General features: G+C 32.8%; 1 protein-coding gene across 4 annotated transcripts in view; it reads right to left on the minus strand.

The window, feature by feature from the left end:
* LOC106664621 overlaps nucleotides 1-21,204 on the minus strand; it is a 28,521-nt gene continuing 7,317 nt past the window's right edge. For 3 of the 4 annotated variants that reach the window (XM_014390528.2, XM_014390529.2, XM_014390524.2), the window contains exons 2-4: nucleotides 2,061-2,286; nucleotides 1,821-1,987; nucleotides 1-1,479 (exon numbers count right to left, since the gene is read on the minus strand). In XM_014390528.2, coding sequence (XP_014246014.1) covers nucleotides 1,242-1,479; nucleotides 1,821-1,987; nucleotides 2,061-2,273 — 618 coding nt within the window. In that variant the 5' untranslated portion in view covers nucleotides 2,274-2,286 and the 3' untranslated portion in view covers nucleotides 1-1,241. Of the gene's footprint in view, nucleotides 1,480-1,820; nucleotides 1,988-2,060; nucleotides 2,287-5,395; nucleotides 5,545-21,204 lie in introns of those variants that run through there. The other variant, XM_014390525.2, reaches the window with a different exon arrangement.

Genomic DNA, 21,204 nt, shown 5'->3' on the forward strand with positions numbered 1-21,204 from the left:
TTAATTTGAGGACACTAAAATTTACTTTTTTTCCTTTGGAACCGTATACTCCAAGACAAAGATACATTTAATTAATTTAAATCTTCAATCAATTACAACTGTACCTCTTCAGCAGACCACCATTTCCTGTATTTAACATATTTCATTTACTGATTCATGACAATTTTTAATTTAGTTATAACCTCTAATTGTAACATTTTTTCAGAATTGCATTACATGACAACTCTACATTAGCCAAATTCATACTACATCAACTGCCTAGTCCTAATTTATTTTAATTAAAGAGTAAATATTTTCTAATTTTAAATTATCATTTCATTGAGTTATTATTTATGTTTATTGTTTATTTTTTCATTATGTGTTTTGTGATGTGATATATATTTTTTTGAGTTATTGAGTAATGGTCCTTTTCTGAAAAATTGTTGAAATCTTTTGTTAAATTTGAAATGATGTTTTGTAATTTTAGTATTTTATTTTTGTTTATATAGCCTCATAACCTTGTTACAGTCATCTCAAAAACAAAATTGATTCTACTTATATTGCTGATATTACCTAAGGTTCTCTCTTGTAGGTAGAATTAAATCCTTATTCAACTATTATCACAGTGCATCAAAAATTAACTAAATTTGATATACTAAATACCATATTTAAAAATTTTTATTTTTAAACACTAGGAAAATCACAAACTTCATATAGAAATTCGGAAAATTAAAACTTTTCTACATCAAATTACAATTCAGTCTTAAAAGGTTGTTTAATTTCTTAAAAATGTTTACTAATACTTTGGAGTTGTTGAGATAAGCTTGATATGTATGTTTTACATAATTCACAATTTAATAAGAAAACAATAATTAAATTTTAGAAGGGAACCCTTCATTGTTATTTAACAATTATTAGTGAGTACAACAATATCAAATGTTAAGAATACTTCTTTTTTGTCAATGTACTATTTTTTATTTAGTTGATATTGTTTATTCTTGAGTCATTTGTGACCAAAAGACATCAGCTTGCTAACTATTCTCTCTAAACTTAAATAATATTTTATTTTATTTTTTATTTCCAGAATATATTCAAAAGTGAATAACTAACTGCCTGTTTAACAGTATTTGACTCTGGCATATCACAATGTTCTTGACACACTCATAACAGTCACCAATCTTCTTGAAAGAATTAGCAAATGTAAACCTTGTAGATCCATTTTAGAATTAAATGAATGATATTTCTAAGCATATGATTATGCTTTATGTGCTTTTCATATCGTTGGCAGAGTTTGATCTGTGCATGGTGCTTGTTCTTGGCAACTCCTCATCACCTCGATTGTCAACATTTGAAAGAGTCCTTCTAAGAAAACGCGAACTAAGTCTTATCACTCTTGAAAGAGGCGATGAATCAACGGATTTAACCAAAACATTGTCTGAAGGTTTGCTTGCAGCTCCTAGCGTTGGAACAGCTACATCTGATAATCTATCTGTACTTTGCCTGAAAAAAAAGACAACAACCAGACATTATTTTTATTTATTTATTTTTTTTTAAATAAGATTCAGTTATATATTATGAATTTTATAAATATTTTTTCCATTCCTTCAATTAAGCAATAGTAAAATAGTGTTCTATAAAACACTTATTTTTATGGAACTGCAGTTTATAACAGTTAGACGAAAAATTAGTTGGATCCCTTTAAGAATGAGTAAGAAGAAGTTTTATTTTTACAAAATAAGCTTTTATTTTAAATTGTTTTACGAATAATACTGTAAATATCAAGATTGTTATATGTCATAGCTTAAGTTAGTATTATTTAATAGTAGAAAGTCTGTCTTTACCCCGGTGCCTGAAGATAGGCTGGAGACAATTTGATTGCATCATCATAACTTGGAGGTAAATCAGCAACAGCATCGTATTCTGGTGGTTTTTCTCTGTTGTTGTGATGTCTCCCATGTGGTTCCATATTGACGACAACATCAATTCCTTCATTTTCCTCAGGTCTGATCTGATAACAGGAGAACAATTTTAAGTGCATCAATTCACAGTATGAATGATAATAACTACCAAGTAAAATCAACCTGATTATGTGGATTCCTTTGTGAGGCATTGGCCCAAAAGCATATGGCCATAAATACTAGAAGCGCTCCTGAAGCCAGGCATGTGTATCCTATGAACCTTACTGGGTCGGAAGTGTGCTCGGAGTCTGATAGGCCAAGCCAGTTGAAAAGAGCACCGACACACAACAATGTCATGCCATAACGATAGGCTCTAGTCCGTTCCCCACCCACCATCCTCGCTGGCTCTCTAAAAAAATATATTATTATATTTTTACAATTCAGGAATATGAAATCATTTGTCTGCTTTTTTTATTAAATTATAGAAAGGTGAGTGAAACAAAGCTTACTTTATAAAATAAGAATATTTGTTCTCCTCATCAAAACCTACAACCTGTCAAATTTTCCCTCTTTTTACCTTATTTTCAATGATTACATGATATTTGAAGCAAACTTCTATTATCTAATAATATGTAATTTTCCCTCTTTGCCATATTTTTACATATCCTGTAATCAGGATTCAATTCTCAGCGACTTATGAAGTGGCTGCAGGGATCTGTTAGCAAAGTAATTACTTCTGTAATTATTATACTAATACATATATGTTTAGCAGTCATAATTGACTGTATTAATTATTACAATTGATTATACTTTTTATCTAAGGTCTTGGTTGAGATGAAAAAATTATTGTCAAAAGCAGGATTCGAACCCATGTCCTTTGGCTCAATACATTGCTGCTCTAATGACTTGAACTATTGTGATATCAATCGATAAAAACTGGATGATGAAGCAATAAAATAGCAAGATATTCAATATACCAACAGCATATTTTTTATTGAAAATCAAACAGCAAGACTAACAAATCACTTGTTTCATGTAAGATCCCAGCTTTTTGTTTTGTCCAAATCTAGTATCAAAGAAAAGACAATCAACTAAAAAATAAAGAGGAACAGTAATTTTTCTTTTGTATGTAACAAGGTTTGACATTTTCGATTACATCTGCCATTCCCATAAGTAGGCCACCCTCACACTAGTCTCATTAGACTACTGGAAAGAAGAACCATTTTTTACCGGGTTCAGACATTTCAGAAAGTTGACCTTAATCTATCACTTTTTCTTTCTGACTATTGAAGATTGTGAGCACATTTTGAACATTTTGAAATAGAAACCAAAAATGGTCGGTTTGTTGGCGCCAAATACCTAAACTTGTTGAACTATTAAAAAAAAGTTGAAATTTTTTTTTTTTTAATTAAAAATTTAATTGGTTTTTCCCTTGATGACTTTATAATAGGTCGAAAGCTCGGAAGATAACAATTGAATTTGTTTTTTAAACCTGACATACCAAAATCCAGATTCTATGTATAGCCGAATGTAAATAAATGTCATTTATTTATGATACTATTCTTATAATTTTTTTCTATGGAAAATAATAAATCGATTTAAAGTTGGCCAATTCCCTTAACCATGTAACACACCCAGTATCACGTAATTGTTTTCTTGCGCTTCAAGAGCGACGTGTAGTGTACGTCGAAGAATAAAATGTGTTTTAATTTCCATTTGGAGACCGTGTGCTGACAATTTCAAACCTCTTAATTCGGTATTGTACCCGTGATTGTCTTCACCTTGTAGAAACCAGTTTCGCGGCAAAAGGACAAAAGGAAGCGCCGTCACCGTTTCTACCTGATCGTTACCACAATACAGTTTTCCGCAATTCCATCTCCCCGGTGTCTCAAGATCCTAAGGTGTCATCACCTAAAAATGGTGCAGTTGAAAATGTAATTTTTCGGTCCGCTTGCGCTTTCCTAATTTCAACTCAAAAACCGTAGCGGAAATGTGATATCTGAACTACTGAAAATGCATTGAATTTTCGGGCAAAAAATTTATCACAATTTGATATTTAGATCGTACAATTCATGATGAGAACCGGAATTAAGAAAAAAGACCGTCTTGGGGCCTTTCCTAGAACTTAAGGACAATTAAGCACAGCCGTATTACGCAAACGTTAAAATTGGTATGAAAGAAAAGCCAAAGATCAGCAGAATCTTCACTTCTTGGACTAAACATACAAAATAAGCACTCTCAACACAACACACAATAATGACACATCTGCACAGAAAACAAACACTTTGAGCCCTGAAGATGATCTCAATAAAGATCGAAACGTTGCACGATAAAGAAAATGTTTTTCTAAAACCTAAGTCACACCAGGGGCATATCACGATCTCCAAATAATCATACAAAATAAGGAGAGTTACGAAATTTAATCGGAGGAAGCGCCTTAAGTACTATCCGGAATATTAAAATCAACGCCCTAAAAGATTTATGGGAACATTCCTTCATGATCCGAAAGGCTCGTCATTTTAGACGATTTATAAAACTTAGGGACTATTTAAACAGAACAGAATTACTTTTACAGACATATCAAATTAAAATGAGCAAATTTTTTTAAATTAAAGTTTGGTCTATATTTTAAGGTTGAAGGTCTTTAAGGTCCTGATTTTCACAAGGCTTTATTTGAATAAAACGGCTATAATCAGTTGAATATTTTAGTTGCACAACATTTCTAAATTTTATAATTTAAAATGGGCTTTTGCATACATTTGGCCTTCCAAATTAAGAATTTTAAAAAGATAAATTCAAGCTTTGGATGGCAATAGAATAGATTAGTTTATGAATGAATGTTTGCAGTCAGAGCTTTACAGCACTCAGATATAAAGAAAGGGATATAGCTAACCGAAGATAGACGGTTTAAGGGGTACGGCGTGAAATGACATTAAAACGCCTTTAAAAATTAATAATAATAATAGCGTCTATTTTGACAAGGCAGTTCAAAATGATTAAGTTTAAATTACAAACTTCGTACGGGTTTTTGAAGCAACAAATGAACTCGAGATAGGCGAAGAATGTGTGACTATGCCAAGTCAATCCATGCTAATTCAAAAAATATTGAGTTTTTCAGTGAATCAACCATAGATCATCCAGAAAATTTGTTACTGGAAGATAATCACATCGAAACTGAGTTATTGATTGAAATATATTTGTTTTCAGAAAGATAATATATACAAATTACATATTAAGGGGGAATAAAAAGGACAATGGCATGGCTAATTAATTGTTGGCTATCGGAACAATTTTAAAACCCTTTTCAAAACCTCCACAAAACGAATCAAACTTGCCATTAAAAGTTGAAGTATTTCAACAACTCTCAAGAAATGATTTGTTCTGGGCAGCAGGAAGACCTGTCCCATGACAAGAAATGATCTCAAATATTATTGGTACAAATTTAATTTTAGGTGATTGAAAATCTGTTGCAAGGAATAGGCTCAATTATTGTTATTTTAAGTCGTTGAAATACGTACTTTATACCACTCTCCGCTTTCAGTCCTTTCTATTCATCGCCCCAGGGTTCTTTTTCGTTCACACTAGTTCTCGTATCACATTGATTCCATTTTCTTTGCCCCTCCCGAGTTAAGTTTTCGCGTTAGAGCGGCGGTCTGGGGGCCATATAATATCCTTTTGTTTACTTCCCTTATCTTGAAAAGAGATAGTTTGGCCTCATAAGCCTATTTCAAAAAAAGATGTTGCTCTGTAAATTTGTAATGATTTTTCCTGACGGTGAATATTTTTTATATTTTTCTTTATATTCGCATAAAGTTTCTTCGTCGAGTAAGGTTTAAAAATAGCCAATCTATACCGCCTGCAATAATTTGATTAAAATAATTAATAATATAAACGAAATTGTACGAAAATGTTTGAAATAACAAATTTCACTATTGTCTAAGGAATAAACCTTTTTCTTGAATTTTATAATGTTACGTTTTATGTTTTGCAGTAATCAATAAATACATATTTTTTATACTTTGAAGATCATCTTTGGTTGAAAGTTGCGGGACTGCAACACGATTTTCCATGTAGATTGTAGTGATTTAAAAACCTGTCCACTTTTACCTAAAGGTATGCATTTCATGCCCATATCATGGAAAGTGCATTATGAAGAATTAAAACTTTATTTAGGCATTGTTATTGCCTCCCGAAAGTTGTGGTATCGACAAAACTAGCTAAGTCCTCCTCTGAAACTGATTCTTGTTGACAGAATATTCAAATGCAGATATTCTCCATTTGGTAAGGTGATATTTTAATGAGCAATGGGTTTTCTGTCAGCTGAGTGAAAAAAAGACTTTTTCCTGTTTTAAATTATCCACTTATTCGATTGCTTTAGACCTGACATTTTAGTCTAGTGTAAAATTATCTTTTCCTCTGCCTACTTGTCCAGTTCCACTTTCATCGTACCCGTGGTGTACTTAACTGTGGTTCTGGTCCGATGGGCTTATACTCCTTTTGCAAGTTTGTTCGTTGTCTTCAGTCCTCTTATTTCCTCATGTCCACTTCAGGATCAACTTACTAATTCTTCCAAGCGTAATTTCTTGTTCTTTGTACTTTACCACTTAAAAAAATATTGGTAATGCATTCCTTGTTAGTCTTCTTATTTTTGGTCTTTCTACAATTTTGATTGATTATTCGTTAGTAAGACCCGAACCTTTCTCCAACAATTTACTCAGAGATTTAAAAACTGTTTGATTCCAGTACTTAATTGGGTTCCACGCTGATTTGGAGTGGGTAGGTTTGTAATCGTTTCGGGACCAACTTGTTTTAAGTGTGTCAATGGCCTGTTGATTTGATCCAGTATCATACGAATTTATTTTAAGTATATTTTTAGGTCAGATATTACTACATATATATAATAATCTTTAGATATCATGGAGTTTTTCTTTTCTTCTGTTGCCTTCTTTAAAGCCTGACATTACATTCAAATATCACATAAATCATTATAAAACAATTTCGCCGTTAGGCGTACAACGAAAGACTTTTTTAGCTAAGGACTGCAACCCATTCATGGTCATTTTTAACAGGCTTATCGGTAAATATTATCATCTATTAAATCGTATGACCGATCATTTCAACTAATTGAAGATATTTCAAGGAGAAAAATCAGTGAAAGTCGATTTCAGATCACTCGCACCGCTAAGAACCAAAATTATGACAAATAATGAACTTAATTGTCAATACTGGGAGCTTGACACAATTGCTTCGTCCGCGGAATTTATATGGAGATATTCAGCTCCTACCAACAATTACAAAGAATTTCATAAAATTGTTTTGGTTTAATTTTAGAATTTTCATACTTAAAACAGTATGATGAATTATTGAAACAATATGACTTTGATTGGATGTGTTAAGAGCGTTAATTAATTTGAAGTTTATGTGTCAGAAACAAAATATTTCAGAACGCTAAATTCACCTTTTCATGCTAAAAAACTAGGATCACTTTTTTATTAATTACTTTTTTCCACTTCTTTTTTAATTTTGTTTTCGTCGTTTTGATTCTTTATTTCTTATAGACGCTGCGTGTTAATTATCAACTAGTCCGCTCTCCTATTTGTCAGTATGTTAATCAAGGAAATTAATAGGTCAAGGGAAATGACAAAAATGGCCTGCCTGGGCAGAAAAACAAGCAATATTCTCCTTTCAAATTTCCGTTCTTCTTCAAAATATTTTGTACGACCGATCGTAAACGTCACACAATTTGTTAAAAACCTACGACTGTTTATTAAATATACTCAAAGGCAAAAAAAAAAAACCAGACACTCGTATTTCAAACCATGTTCATATCATCATTATCATTACATTAATTACAACATACTTATCCAAATTAAACTATAAAAAAACTTCATGAGTTTTAATAAATCATTATATTTCGTATCCGTTTGACTAAATAACTTCTTTCAATTAATTACTCTTTTTGTGTATGGTATTAGTTCAATGAAAGCCTTAGGTTCGAATCCCGCTCGTGACAAACTTTTTTCATTTCAACCAATACCTTACACAAAAAGATTAAATAATTGAAAGTTTTAATAAAATTTATTTAATTTTGATAGATTGAACGAAAATTGAACGAACCACCGAAAAAACATTTATTGATAGAATACATTTAACTAACAATTTATTAGATTTATTACATGAAGAAACTCAATCGGATTTAGTCGTAAGTGAGGTAGTACTGTACATTAGTTAGAATAGAAGAGAAAAACGACTGGGACCAAAGTCAACGTAAGCACACATAACTACCTGCTAACTACTAAACACTTAACAGATCGATTTGGACTGAGTCGAACTGTGTAGCTCGGCCAAATCCTCCAACGTGCAACGAATTCAATTCTTTAAATCCAAAGTTCTCCGCCGTACTGAATGTTTCCTTCTACGTCAACAATCAAATGATCCATAAAGACCTTAATATCCCATTCGTGAAGGATCTGATCCGAACACGCATCTTAAATTTTAACTCTAAACTATCCTAACCCACTAGCCCTTAACCCTCCCAACTAAATAAAAGTGAGTTCCATGACTGGCTGGTTTCTCATCCGACTATCTCCTGGTCGGTCAGATCTGTCAGATTTGTATATAACGATACTATTTGCTCAAGGTATATTTATTATGTACGGTTATCAATAAATAAAATAAATACAAAAAAAGCTGGGATCGATACAATTTTTATATCTTTGTTGACTTGATATTGTTCACGATAAAAACGATAAAATTTTGTTGCATCCTCTAGATTATTTGTAGCCGAAAAAATGTTCTGAAAAACTGCTTAACGGTAAACTACGTTGAAAACTATGGAAAAAGAAATTTATTTTTCAATTCAAAATTAATAAGTCATGAATATTCGAAAATCGTGAGATGCGGTCTGGTGTGACGTAGGTTTCAGAAAAAACATTTTCTTTATCGTGCCAACGTTTCGATCTTTATTGAGATCATCTTCAGGGCCTGGGATTTACAAACATTGTTTAAATTTAACAAATACATGTAGAATGTGGGAAAAGTGAATTTATACAATGCAAAAAATATTTTTTATATTCAATCAAAGTATTTCTACTCACTCGAAGTGTTTGTTTTCTGCGTAATTGTGCCATTCTTGCGTGTCGTGTTGAGATCAGTGAGGTATTGCTGTTTTATGTTTATATACGTTGGATTTTGAAGGGGTCGGTATAGAAAGACATCTTTGAGGTGAAAAGAGCCGACGATGAGAAAAAACGTTTGTAATGGTTCGGTCAGATTATCCCTTCAGGATTATATAGACTGGATAATTAGGAAAAGGAAAGCTAAATTTTTGAAAAATTAGACTATGTAAAAATGTTTGATGTGTGGAATGTGATGAATGTTTTATATGTTATATTATATGTTTTTTGTGATGTGATGATATGTGTATGTTATCGATATTGAATTGATTAATGATATTGGCGTAGCTGCGACTGAGTTTACTTGCGTCTGTTCTGTAATTGATGCTGTGTTTATCTCTGTTGATGTAAACCATTTCTAAAAAGTTACGTTTATGTTTGTTTTGTTCTGTGTGTAATAATTTTGGATTGCTGTGTTCTTTTCACCTCAAAGAAGCCGACTCCTTATACAAAAATGTCTCTCTATCCTGACTTCCTACCCCTCTCCTTCAAAATACAACGTATATATACATAAAACAGCAATATCTCAATGGTACTCTCAACACTACACGCAAGAATGACATAATTACGGAGAAAACAAATACTTTGAGTGAGTAGAAATACTTTGATTGAATATAAAAGAATATTTTTTTGCCATTGTATAAATTCACTTTTTTCCACATCCTATATGTATTTGTTAAATGTAAACAATGTTTGTAAATCTCAGGCCCTGAAGATGATCTCAGTAAGATCGAAACGTTGGCACGATAAAGAAAATGTTTTTCTGAAACCTACGTCACACTAGACCGCATCTCACGATTTCCTAATAATCATAGACTAACGGTCACTAATCACCACACATTAATAAGACAGTGTCCTACGACTTAGTTCTTGTGTTTTCCACTCTTCTGATAGCCAACATTATATATTTGTGTATACATTGTTGTTAAACTGTAAAATGTGTTGTAATTTCAACGTAACACTCGTTCGGTGAAATTATTGCGTATTTTTTGTATTGCATATTTTCTGTAAAAAGACTGTCGTATGCAAAATTGGCGCGTTTTAATGTGTCCTGTTTAAATATAACGGATAATATTGTGTTGTCCAGTTTTATGATATTTGCGTCTGTGGTACGTAATTCTCATGATATATGACATAAGGGTAAAAATGCTGAGAGGCGAACTCACCTTTCTATCGGAGTAGCGGGCATCGGCGGACCAATTGACACACCGTGGTAGCATTTAGCGTTAACAAGGCGGGGGATCTGCGGTCGTTCGTCTATTTAAAAACAGGGCCGTCACCGATAGACGTGACGACGAATCGACACGGCTATCTGGGAAAAAGTTAGAGCCTACGTCGGGTGAACGGACTCGATAATCAACATCGGCCGACTGGCTGAACACGGAGTGAACGGCTTTTGAGCCATTGACAGTCAATTAGCGAACAGATTGATTTGATTTGTATCCGCTCAACATATCAAAGCAGGTGTAAACTTTATAGTAATTGAAAATTAAATACGTCTTTAGGACAAAAAAAAATTAGGAACTATCATCTTCATGTCTCTTAACAAACTAGCTCCTTTAGGAAGGAGGTTCGTATTCTTCTGGGTTCTTGGACATACTGACCCGGCAATGAAGTGATCGTAAGCTGCTAAAGAGTTTGCAATGAACATCGGACTGTTAGTGTGGGGTAATATAATAAGCAATTAGAAATAAAAACCAGTGTTTTGCCCGTCAACTATCAGAAAGATCGGAGCAAGCCAATTTGCTCCATCGTGCAATAAAATTGCAACAACACAAACACCTATTGCATTATATTACATCTTACACTTATTATACTTGCACATGTTTATACTGATTATAACACATTGCAAGACATTCTTGGTGACAGGACAACATAGAAATTGCTTGTAACATCCGAGGGACTTAAGAACATGGTTCTTACAGTCGATGGTTCTCATACGTATGAGGTAGTTAACTTTAAAATGGTGGGAATACAGATATTATCATTTACATGACTCTTATGGACAAAGAAATGAAAATAATGTTTTCGTTAATTAATCTTTATGTAAAGTATTGGTTGAAAAGAAAAAGTTAGTGTCACGAGCGGGATTCGAACCCACGACCTTCGCCTCAATACGCCGCTGCTCTAACCACCTGAGCTATCGAAACAGTTGCAGTTGTGACTGCTATCGTGGTTAGAGCAGCGGCGTATTGAGCCGAAGGTCGTGGGTTCGTATCCCGCTTGTGACACAACTTTTTCATTTCAATTAATTAAGGTTTTTAGTTGAGATGAAAAAAGAAGGTCGTGGGTTCGAATCCCTCTCGTGCCATTAACTTTTTTTTCATCTCAACTAAAAACCTTAATTAATAGTAATGTATTATTTGGTCAAGCGGACCACGAACTTAGTGAATTTTTTCATTTCAACTAATACTTTACGTAAAGATTAATTAATTATTTGGTCAATCGGGCCACGAAATATAATAGGTATAATGTTTTAGTTTTAAGAACAAACACAAATAAATCAAAAATTCATACAAATTTTTACTAGTACTTTCAAATGTATACCAGTATGAATTTAATACAGTGTTCGTTAAATGTATGATTCATGTTTACAAACTTCCGAAAGAAAAAATAAAGTATATCACATTGTATAATAAAACAGATAAAAACGAACAAAATTATGTACGTACACAAATAATAATAAAATTCATTGATTTACTGAAAATATCAGTAGTGTTCCTTTGTTTAACTTAAGGCAAATTTATTATTGCAAGCCAAAAATCTATTAATAATATTGACCGCTGTGAATATTTTATTGACACTTGGGCAAGAAAATTAGCCGAAAAGATCTTCAGCATTTCTCGTCAGCATTATTTTCCCTATTGCAAACTTCTGCACTTATTCCTGCAAATACTTACACTAATAACTGCAATTTCTTCAACCGTTATTTTGTCATGAGTCGTAAGGTTCATGTCCATGTCTTTAAATCCCTGAATATCCAGCTAAATTGGTAAATCCTTGATGGGATCTTCACTAATTCTTGAATATGAGAGATGGGAAGATTGTCAATCCTGCATCCAGCATAAGAACAATTCAAACTCGTTGAAAGTTTTACACGATTTCACGCCTTTTTCTACCACTATGATAGTATCGAGAACGGAGATTTTCGGTCCCCTCTTATTCTCAGTGTCGTCGATGATTTGTAAAACTACGTGTTTTCTGAAATTAACTTTCAACGATTTTTACCACTTCTTGCTCCATAGGTTGTAAGTCCGAAGTAGTTTTGAGACTGCCCAGAACAAAAGCGTGTTGGATCGAGCTTTGATACATTAAATTCTCTGAAAAAGGGTGAGAAACTAGCAATCTCGTTCTTTTCAACGATATGTTATACAACCGGAGTTCTTGTAAACTGTCTCTACTGTAATAACTATTAACATTAATAAATTTAATTCAATATAACTTTTAAAATTTTAAAGTTCTACAGACATAATAAAAATAATATAACTGAATGATCAATTATTAAAACAATCAGAATAGAAAGGAGAATTGAAAATGGCAAAAAATGGGAAGATTCGAACGGTTGTAGTTGAGATGGAGAGTTGGTGTCCGAGAGGATCGAAGTCTCGATAGCTCAAGTGGTAGAGTAGCGGCGTATTTAGCCGAAGGTCGTGGGTTCGAATCCCGCGTGTGACACTGACTTTTTATCTCAACCAAGACCTTACATAGGTTACATAGGTACATATAGATGGTTTCTGCCTCATAAACAAACTTTTTTTAATATTTTTTTTTTATTACATTTATTTGGTATTTACAACTACAAGTGATGTATTAAGTAAATATGTCATAAACAAACGAAAACAGAAATGTAATAAATTTTGCATAATTTCACTAGTTTCAAGTATAGGAATCAATTGTATGGCGGTTTTTAATAAAAAGTCTTTTATCTTCGGCTCGGGGGCAAAATCGTTCAAAAGGACCCCTTGGATAAATACAGAGAAATTGATTCGGCTTTCACTTTACATACTTACTTGAAGCAAAGCGTCAGGCAGTGCTAATGTTGAACAAGCAACTTAATTGACTCCTAAGTTATCACCTCACGTTTAGTTGTTTTTTTCGGGTTTTGAACTTGGAACCATTTTACCTTACCGTATCAACGACTAAACCGACACCCTTTTTTTAATGATTACAATCAACAAACACAAAACAAATATATTGGCAAGTAGATACTTTTGTTACGGTCTAACGCTTCTAAAAGGTGGTTCGTAACGCTTATTCAGAGATTAACTTTTACCTTTGCAAATTTAAAGCAAATTATGCATTGATGTTAAGCAACTCAGTTGAGACATTTAACCGGTCATATCTAATCTTAACGGGCACTGTTCTATTGAAAATGGCTAACCGACGAGTCACCGATTATCACTGTAACAATGAAGTTCTGAAGCTATCCGTTCACCACGTCGACTTACGTCTACTTTCTAAACCGATCAAACCGACAAATGCAATCTTGAACAGGGACGTGCTACCTCAACAGACTGGAAGACACGTGAGAGACATACGGGCTAAATTTCCGAATTAGATTATGATGATTGGCGACGACGGATGCGTCGACGTTCGACAGTTCCATTCTTTAATCGCAATGAACAAAACAAAAGATAAATTGTCACTTTTTACATTTTTTCTTGGGTAAGAATCATCCAAGCTAACAAAAAAGAAAAATTGCTTGAACACTAGCTAAATCAGCCCTTCAGATAAAATAAATATTTATAGTGTTTTTTCCTGTATATTGAACATACAATCCGAATGCGATGGAACCTTTTGTATAGATTAATCAATGTGGCGTAATTGATAACAATCGCTAAGACGTCTTTCAATCGTGTTTCGATTTGCTCTTTTCGTAACGTCCACGACAACGCTTTGGCACTCTAGGGCCGATCATCCATGGCGAGTTATCGACAATCGGGATCAATAACCGCCACTTTCCCCAAACGTCCATTATATCTCAAACGCTTGTTCACGGCTAGAAGGGTACAATAGCCTTCTGAAATACCAAAAATAGCCGCAAATAAATGCAATAGATCGGATATGGTATGCCACTCACTAAGCTGATACTGTTACCGATTATACAGTTTAAATATGTCTATTTTTGCAAATAGCCTTGAGCTTTGCCAGTTTATCCATATGATCTGTTCAAAAACTGTGGAGTTCCAGTACTTCAAGAAAAACGTTTTTATATCGAGGAGAGAATTCACTTGGAATATCAGATGAAATACATTATATCGGTCATGAATCAAATTGTCTTCCTTAAGATAGCACACTTAGCATACTTTCACGTTTGCGCTGAGCAATGATCCTTTCTTTCAAATTTATTTTTATTGCGTCAATATAGATTTTTATTCTTTTCAAAAGTATCTCTACGTTCATAAAAAAACAATATTATCATTCTCTACATTCATAAAAAACGAAATTATCATAACTTGATAATTTTGTAATACTTATTTTCCTTCAATAGATTGTTATTAAAAACTTATTTTTACCTTTACCTCCTTTTCTACATAGAGACAACCAAAAATCCTTCCATAAAAACGATTTTTTGTTTATTTACATGAATCGAATTTTTTACTTTTTATGAAAGTGTGTTTTTGGTTGCCTCTTTATTCGACTTCTTGTTGAGTCAATAATTAATTATTTAAAAACAACAGTTAATGATTATGTCTTTATCCCACTGAATGTAACTTGTCTTATGATGAAAAATTTCAAAAGGTAAATTAAACATTGGTTTAAAAATAACGCTCCTCTCTATCAGTTTGTTTAACGTTATCTAAATACGCTTGTCAAATGGCTAAAAAAATTTATCCAACAATCATAAATTGTCCATTTCTTACAAAATTGCAATTAAATTCGTTTAAATATAATTGAAGACTGACAGTTTTTGCTCTAGCTTGATCGTACACCTTGAATTGTTTACAAAAGGAAATAATGTTGCGATGGATGTTAATTTATTAAACGTGTTTGTAGTGTGAAGAAAATTATTGTTTGTGTTATAAATTATTGATTGTATCTACCAACAGTTGTAATTGTAATGATGTGCTATTAAACTAGAAATCAAGATGACTCACGAACGATTTCCCAGGGATCAGAAGCACCTGCAACAATTGTCCAAAAATCTACCATCCCGGCCTCTACTACATTTGCACCAGCCTGGAAGAAAACCTCAACGCACCACCTATGCTCATGCCGTCGGCAATGCACCCACCGATAACCCCACACTCACACGTCAAGTTTTTTCTTTGTCCAAGATTAACCGGGTTATCAAATTTAAATTTATGTTAAATTTGTCTCTTATGTGTTCTGCTGTACGTTCTTTTAACCTCTGTTTAGTCTGTTCAATGTATTCTTTGATACGTTGCAGTAAATTTTGTTTATTACATTGGACATAAACGTTATAGGGTCTTTGACCTGTGTGTTAGAGGGAAATTTATTAATTTTATCGTCGTATTTAAAAACTCAATTAATGTGTGGATAAGTTTCCTTAAACGGAGTTTTTCTAAGTTCAATAGGTTGGCAGAACTGTTTTTGGATTAAGAAATACACCCAACCTTGACCACAACCTCGATCACTACAATAATTACAATATTTGTGTTATATTTAGAATCGTTTAACTGTTCAATCTGGTTGACTTTTTCTGCTGCCACGACTTTGCCAAAACGTCCAGATCTGACGTGATTTATCATTCTTAGCAAATTCCCAAAAATACGTGCTGTTTATTCGAATAAAAAAGCTGGGTCGGGAAGTGCGCCAGAAATATTTAACGTTTATGTAGTAGAAGTCAAAAGCTTTTTATAAATTTAGGCTTCAATTATCCAAAATCACCAAAAATTGAAAAATGCGCACAAACTAATTACAGGAAATAGAAATACGAACAAAATTTAAATAAAGCGATATTAAAACAAAAAAAATGAGATAGTGGTGATTTAAATAAATATCTGCTATTCCCTGGTGATAACGTTCAATGATGAAAAATACCATATTTATTCATAATCCAAATGTCCTGTACATTACTTGTACTTTTAATTGTATATTGCATCACTTGTGAATTCAGCATTTTCTTTGTTTGACATCAACTTCCTTCTAAACAATACATTAAATAAGCAACATTGTGTACATTTTACTAAAGAAACGAGTGCCAGTATGAAATTTCCTTGGTGTGTTTTATGAATACATGAATGTACACAATGAATAATTAAGAAAGCTTTTTTTTCAATGACAGAGGAAGCGCGGAATTTGTTTTGAATAAGTGATGAATCCCTTTTTTTCCTCCGTACACTAATGGCGTTTGAGTAACAACTCCCTGTCTGACCATGGAATGATCACAGAAACTAAAAAGAAATAACATTTGTTTCATCTAAAAATTCCTGACGGCGAAAGTAGCGGTAGCTGCAAGGCCATTCTAACTGAAACTCAATAACGAAATCGCTAGATCGAAAGGACCTCTGGGATAATTAGTTCCCCCCAACACTGTCTAAAATTTTGTCGAAAAGAGAAGTTTTTATTTCCAAATAATCTATTTAGTGTATTTCTTTTAATATATGTACTTCTTTACGATGGAACATCATCATGGATTGTTTAAGTAAATTCAAAAAGCTTTTCAGCAGATTTTCTTTTATTTTTGGCAGACACCTATCACCCTGTGAGCATCATCAGCCTTCGTTTAAATAAAACAGAAGAGAAATAACACAAAACGCACTGTTCTTTTCAAGATGTCCTTTTGTTAATTTTTATTTCATTAAGCAATAGGCCCCAGTTTTAGTTAACTAGCTGTCTGATTGATAATTATATTGTTTAAACAAACAAAAAAATCTCAAAATTAAGTTTTAAGTTGTTTTAGTTATTGTTTCTTTTTGCTTATTAGGATCCACTTGCAACGTCGCTTTTACATCGGTTCCCTTCAGGCGTACAAACCTTACAACATACTGGTTGAAAGAAGAGGCAGAACTATAAGCTTGCTGCTGCGTAGCTCCTGTTGTTTGCGAGGTTGGTGGTGTAAGGTAACATCTGTATTTGTTCAGCTTGAAGCATTGACAAAGATCCCATTTTATTAAAATCTTTTCCTTAGCCAGAAGGTTGTTATTTTCTTCCACTAAAAGTAAGTTGCTACTACTAAGCAGATCAAAGTCTCGAGAACCAGACTTGCAATATACAGGGTGTCCCAGTTCCTTCTGACGAAACTCAGGGAATCGATTCTACTCTTCGTTTGGAGCAAAAAATGCCCAGGAGAAAATTTTCGGAAAGTTCTCTATTTTGAAGATATTCATCAATTTAGGTTTTTTCAACTTTTCAACCTTACCACATAAAAACGCTTACAACTTCCAAAATGTTGAGACTACAACAAATCCAATTACACCATTTGAAATTTTTGGTAGGGAATAAGAGAGAGTTATCATGTGTGGACAGGGATTCAAGGAATTTTCTGTACTGCGACGAGTAGTAGGTGGAGGTTGGATACGTTGGAGAGTAATAACTGGTTGAAAGTTCACCTATCGTAAGGAAAACGGGATTGTTGCCAAAGTTTAGCCTTTAAGAGGGAACGGATATGATTCGAAAGAACCTATTTAGGTCGTGAATAATGTATTGTAAGATGGAATGAAGATTGAAGGATTGAATGCTGGATATTTTTGGTTAAGTGTAATGTTGCCTCTTCTATGTCGTTGTCTGTTTTCATTGGAGTATTTAGGTTTAGAGAGGAAATCAGAATTTCATGGATTAGTTTCCAATCGACTGAGCCCGGCAGAAGGGAATCGTTTTCGTGATTTAGGAAGTAGAACAGGGGAGTACATATGACTGGTCATTTGGGGACTGGATGGATGAGGTGATGGGTCGTATCCCAGACGTGACAAAAAATCTATGATGCCAGGAATGCGATCAGGATAAGAAGGTCAATAGGTTGGTTGATCACTAGAAATGTAGAAATAGTTTTCTGTCAGGATTATGTTTTGAAGGATGTGTCCGCGAGAATTTGCAACTCTGCTGCCCCATTGTGGATATTTGGCTATAAGCCGACGCCCTAAGGAATTTAAGATGGATTTCTATTGTGGGAGGTTCAGAGGGATGGATGATGGGGTGCAGTATACTGCTGACAGGATAATGGGTGCAGACCTAAAGGGGAGGAAAACTCGATGGGAGCTGGCGGATTCCATGAAGTGGAAGTTATGTTGTAAGGACTGTCGTGCAAGAATTAAGGAGGAACCACCTTGAGCTCGTTTTTCTTTACAATCACATCTTTATGTTTCGTAACCTGCCATGTAAAAAGTATGTCTGTCTGTTAAGCGAGTTTCAAAAATTAATGCTATTTTATTTGATAAAATAAAATACCGATCATTTAATTTTTGGGAATTAGCAAAAAACGGAAAGGTCTTCTACCAATCGCGTCGGAGAAATTAATAGTGTATCCAATAAATTCATCTACAACGAGACAAAAAAAACAATATTTACAAGAGTAAACTGTAATAAAAAAACTGTAATAATTTATAGCTTTTACTTATATGATGTTTAAATTATAATAAAATATTAAATAAATATAATTTCTAAAAACAAATAATTCATAAGAAAAATATTACACCTCTTGACAGAATAAACTGTCTTAGAACTATATGAATCGTTTACACCACTCGATCCTTCTTCTTCTTCTTCTTCTTCGAGGGATGAAGTATTTTCATCTTTCTCAAATGCATGTAACTTTTAAGGAATGTGAAAAATAATCTTTGCTGCATAAGTAAATGCTTATGTAAAGATGTAAAACACACAAAACAAGTGTTTAAATAATACGCTCAAATCTAGTGTACGGTTGTTTGTATGTTGCAAAGTAAAATATGAAATTCTTCGAAAGCATAAATAAGTTTAATAATTGTTATAATTTTCTAAACTGGATGTTTGAAACGGTAAATACAACTGTCGTTCCATTACTTTTTCTCAATCGTCGGTCAATGCAATGACCTCAAATTTAAGTGAAGAGAAAACATGATGAAGTGGTCGTTTTAAATACTCATCCACGTCATTAGTATTTACATTTTCAATTGCTGAGTCTTATTTGATACTAATAAAATAATTAAGAGAATAACGTTTATTTGATGCAGCTTCAATTCAAAATTAGCAAAAATTAATTTTTAAAAACTCGAAATTTTAAATTTCTTTTTTTAATAATAATTGTAAGTTGAAAATGGCGATATCTTACAATTTGTTGTAAAAGACTTTACCAGAGAATAGATTACATTCATTCATTTATAATATTTAATATAATTTATCAAATTTTGTAAAGTGTGTTTTGTTGCATTAAAATGTTTGCTCTTCATTTATTTTATAAGGTGAGAAGAAATTGAACTTTTTTTTATTTGTTAGTTTTTATATGGTTACAAAGGTGTATCTGTACCTCTATCGTCAAATATATTTTGTAACTTGAATACTTTTGTAATAAAATCTTAGGTTGTCATAAATTTAGTCTCATGGTTAGGAATTCTATAAATTGAATAATAATGAATTACAAGTTTTACATAGAAACATAATATGTATGATCAAATCTTCCGGACTTTCTTTAAAGATTAGATATTGGGTACTGGTAGTTCGATTTTAGAGGGTGATTTTGTTAGGAACATTTTTTAGTTGCCTGGAAAACTTTTTAGTTGCCAATCTGACTTGACTTTTAGCATTTCAAAAAGAACGTTGAGTCTACTAACATATGAAGTTAACTAAGGTATGAAAGTTCAAAATTGATATCACGAATGTGTCTGATGTATGTATTGAATCGACAATTCAATAAACTATCGTAGTCTTTAGTTAATAATTGATTTTTCATTGAGTCTATCACTTTTGTATTTTTTCACAACCTGGACGCCTACTTGCCAAATTTTTTGAGCCCAGATCATGGCCAAACTATTATATAATTAATTGAACCAATTGTACGTGCTTCTCTTGTAGGATTGCAAATATTTTGGTTTTCCATTTCGGTTTTGGTGTTCCTCATGTGCATAATAAGGTATGTAACAGCGTCTGGTGTGTTTTTGAGTAATTGCAAAACAGTCTTATAAAATCTAATTTGATTTTTTCTACAGCTTCAACATGTAGAAGGGCTCACCCTTTCCACAATACAAGAGCACTCTTTGTATCCAAGAAACTGAATTCCCTCTGCACAGGGTTTGCCTCGCCTTAGCTGACGGCCCGACCAGACTTTCTCTGCTCACAAGCTTTATTGAATTTACCATTTGATGAAAAAAAAATTTTTTTAAGTTGTTCACATTAATTCATTACATTCTATAATCTAGGCTGTTGGTTATTTTTGTGAACTAAAATGCCCTTTTTTACAAGCCATGTATTTCAGTTACTGTACACTTCGGGCCACGTCCCTGTTTCCTCTTAAAAACTACAATATTTTTTTTAAATCCATAAATAGTTATTTTTATTAAAACTATTAGAAAAACTGTTTCTGAACTGAAAGTGAAACTGAACTGAAAACTGTGTAAAAAGTATTTATGGACTTTAAAAAAATTTGTAACTTTGAAGAGGGATCAGGGACGTGGCCCGAAATGCATATAAATTGGAATATACAGTATAAATAATAATAATAATAATAATAGTGACAGTAATAATTGGCGTTTTAGTTCACAAAAGTGGCCAACAACCCAGATTATAAAATATTTTTACCAACAAATAGTTATACCACCAATAAAAAGAATTTTAATTAATTACATTCTCTTCCTACTACAATACAATTCTTTTATAATAATGGAGATTTCTTGGGAGGCCTTGTTTTAAGTCTATTTCAACACAGTTTTTTGTTCATTTGTGGGTTTCCTTCATCCACCATTTACAAAAATTTGTTGGCGCCAGTTTTTTAAACTTATTAACAATTAACAAAATGGGGAAAAAGGAGAAAACAAGGCGAAGTCACAATGGCACTGTTTGAAGTAGATAAATTTATTTTTCGAGTCTCCATAAAGTAAACAAAAACAAGGTCGAAACCTTACCATATGAAAAACCGTATTAATTTGTCTTTATTTCAATGCGTTTTAGTTTTCCCTATCAACAGTAATTTTGTCGTTAACGATTTGCCGACCTGCCTTTCAGAAAGCCTTTATGAAACGTAAAAAGAAATGTAAATTGAAGCTTTAAGAAAGTGTTCC

This window comes from Cimex lectularius, unplaced genomic scaffold, assembly GCF_000648675.2.
Source record: "Cimex lectularius strain Harlan isolate CLEC.00 unplaced genomic scaffold, Clec_2.1 scaffold112, whole genome shotgun sequence".
Taxonomy (NCBI): domain Eukaryota; kingdom Metazoa; phylum Arthropoda; class Insecta; order Hemiptera; family Cimicidae; genus Cimex; species Cimex lectularius.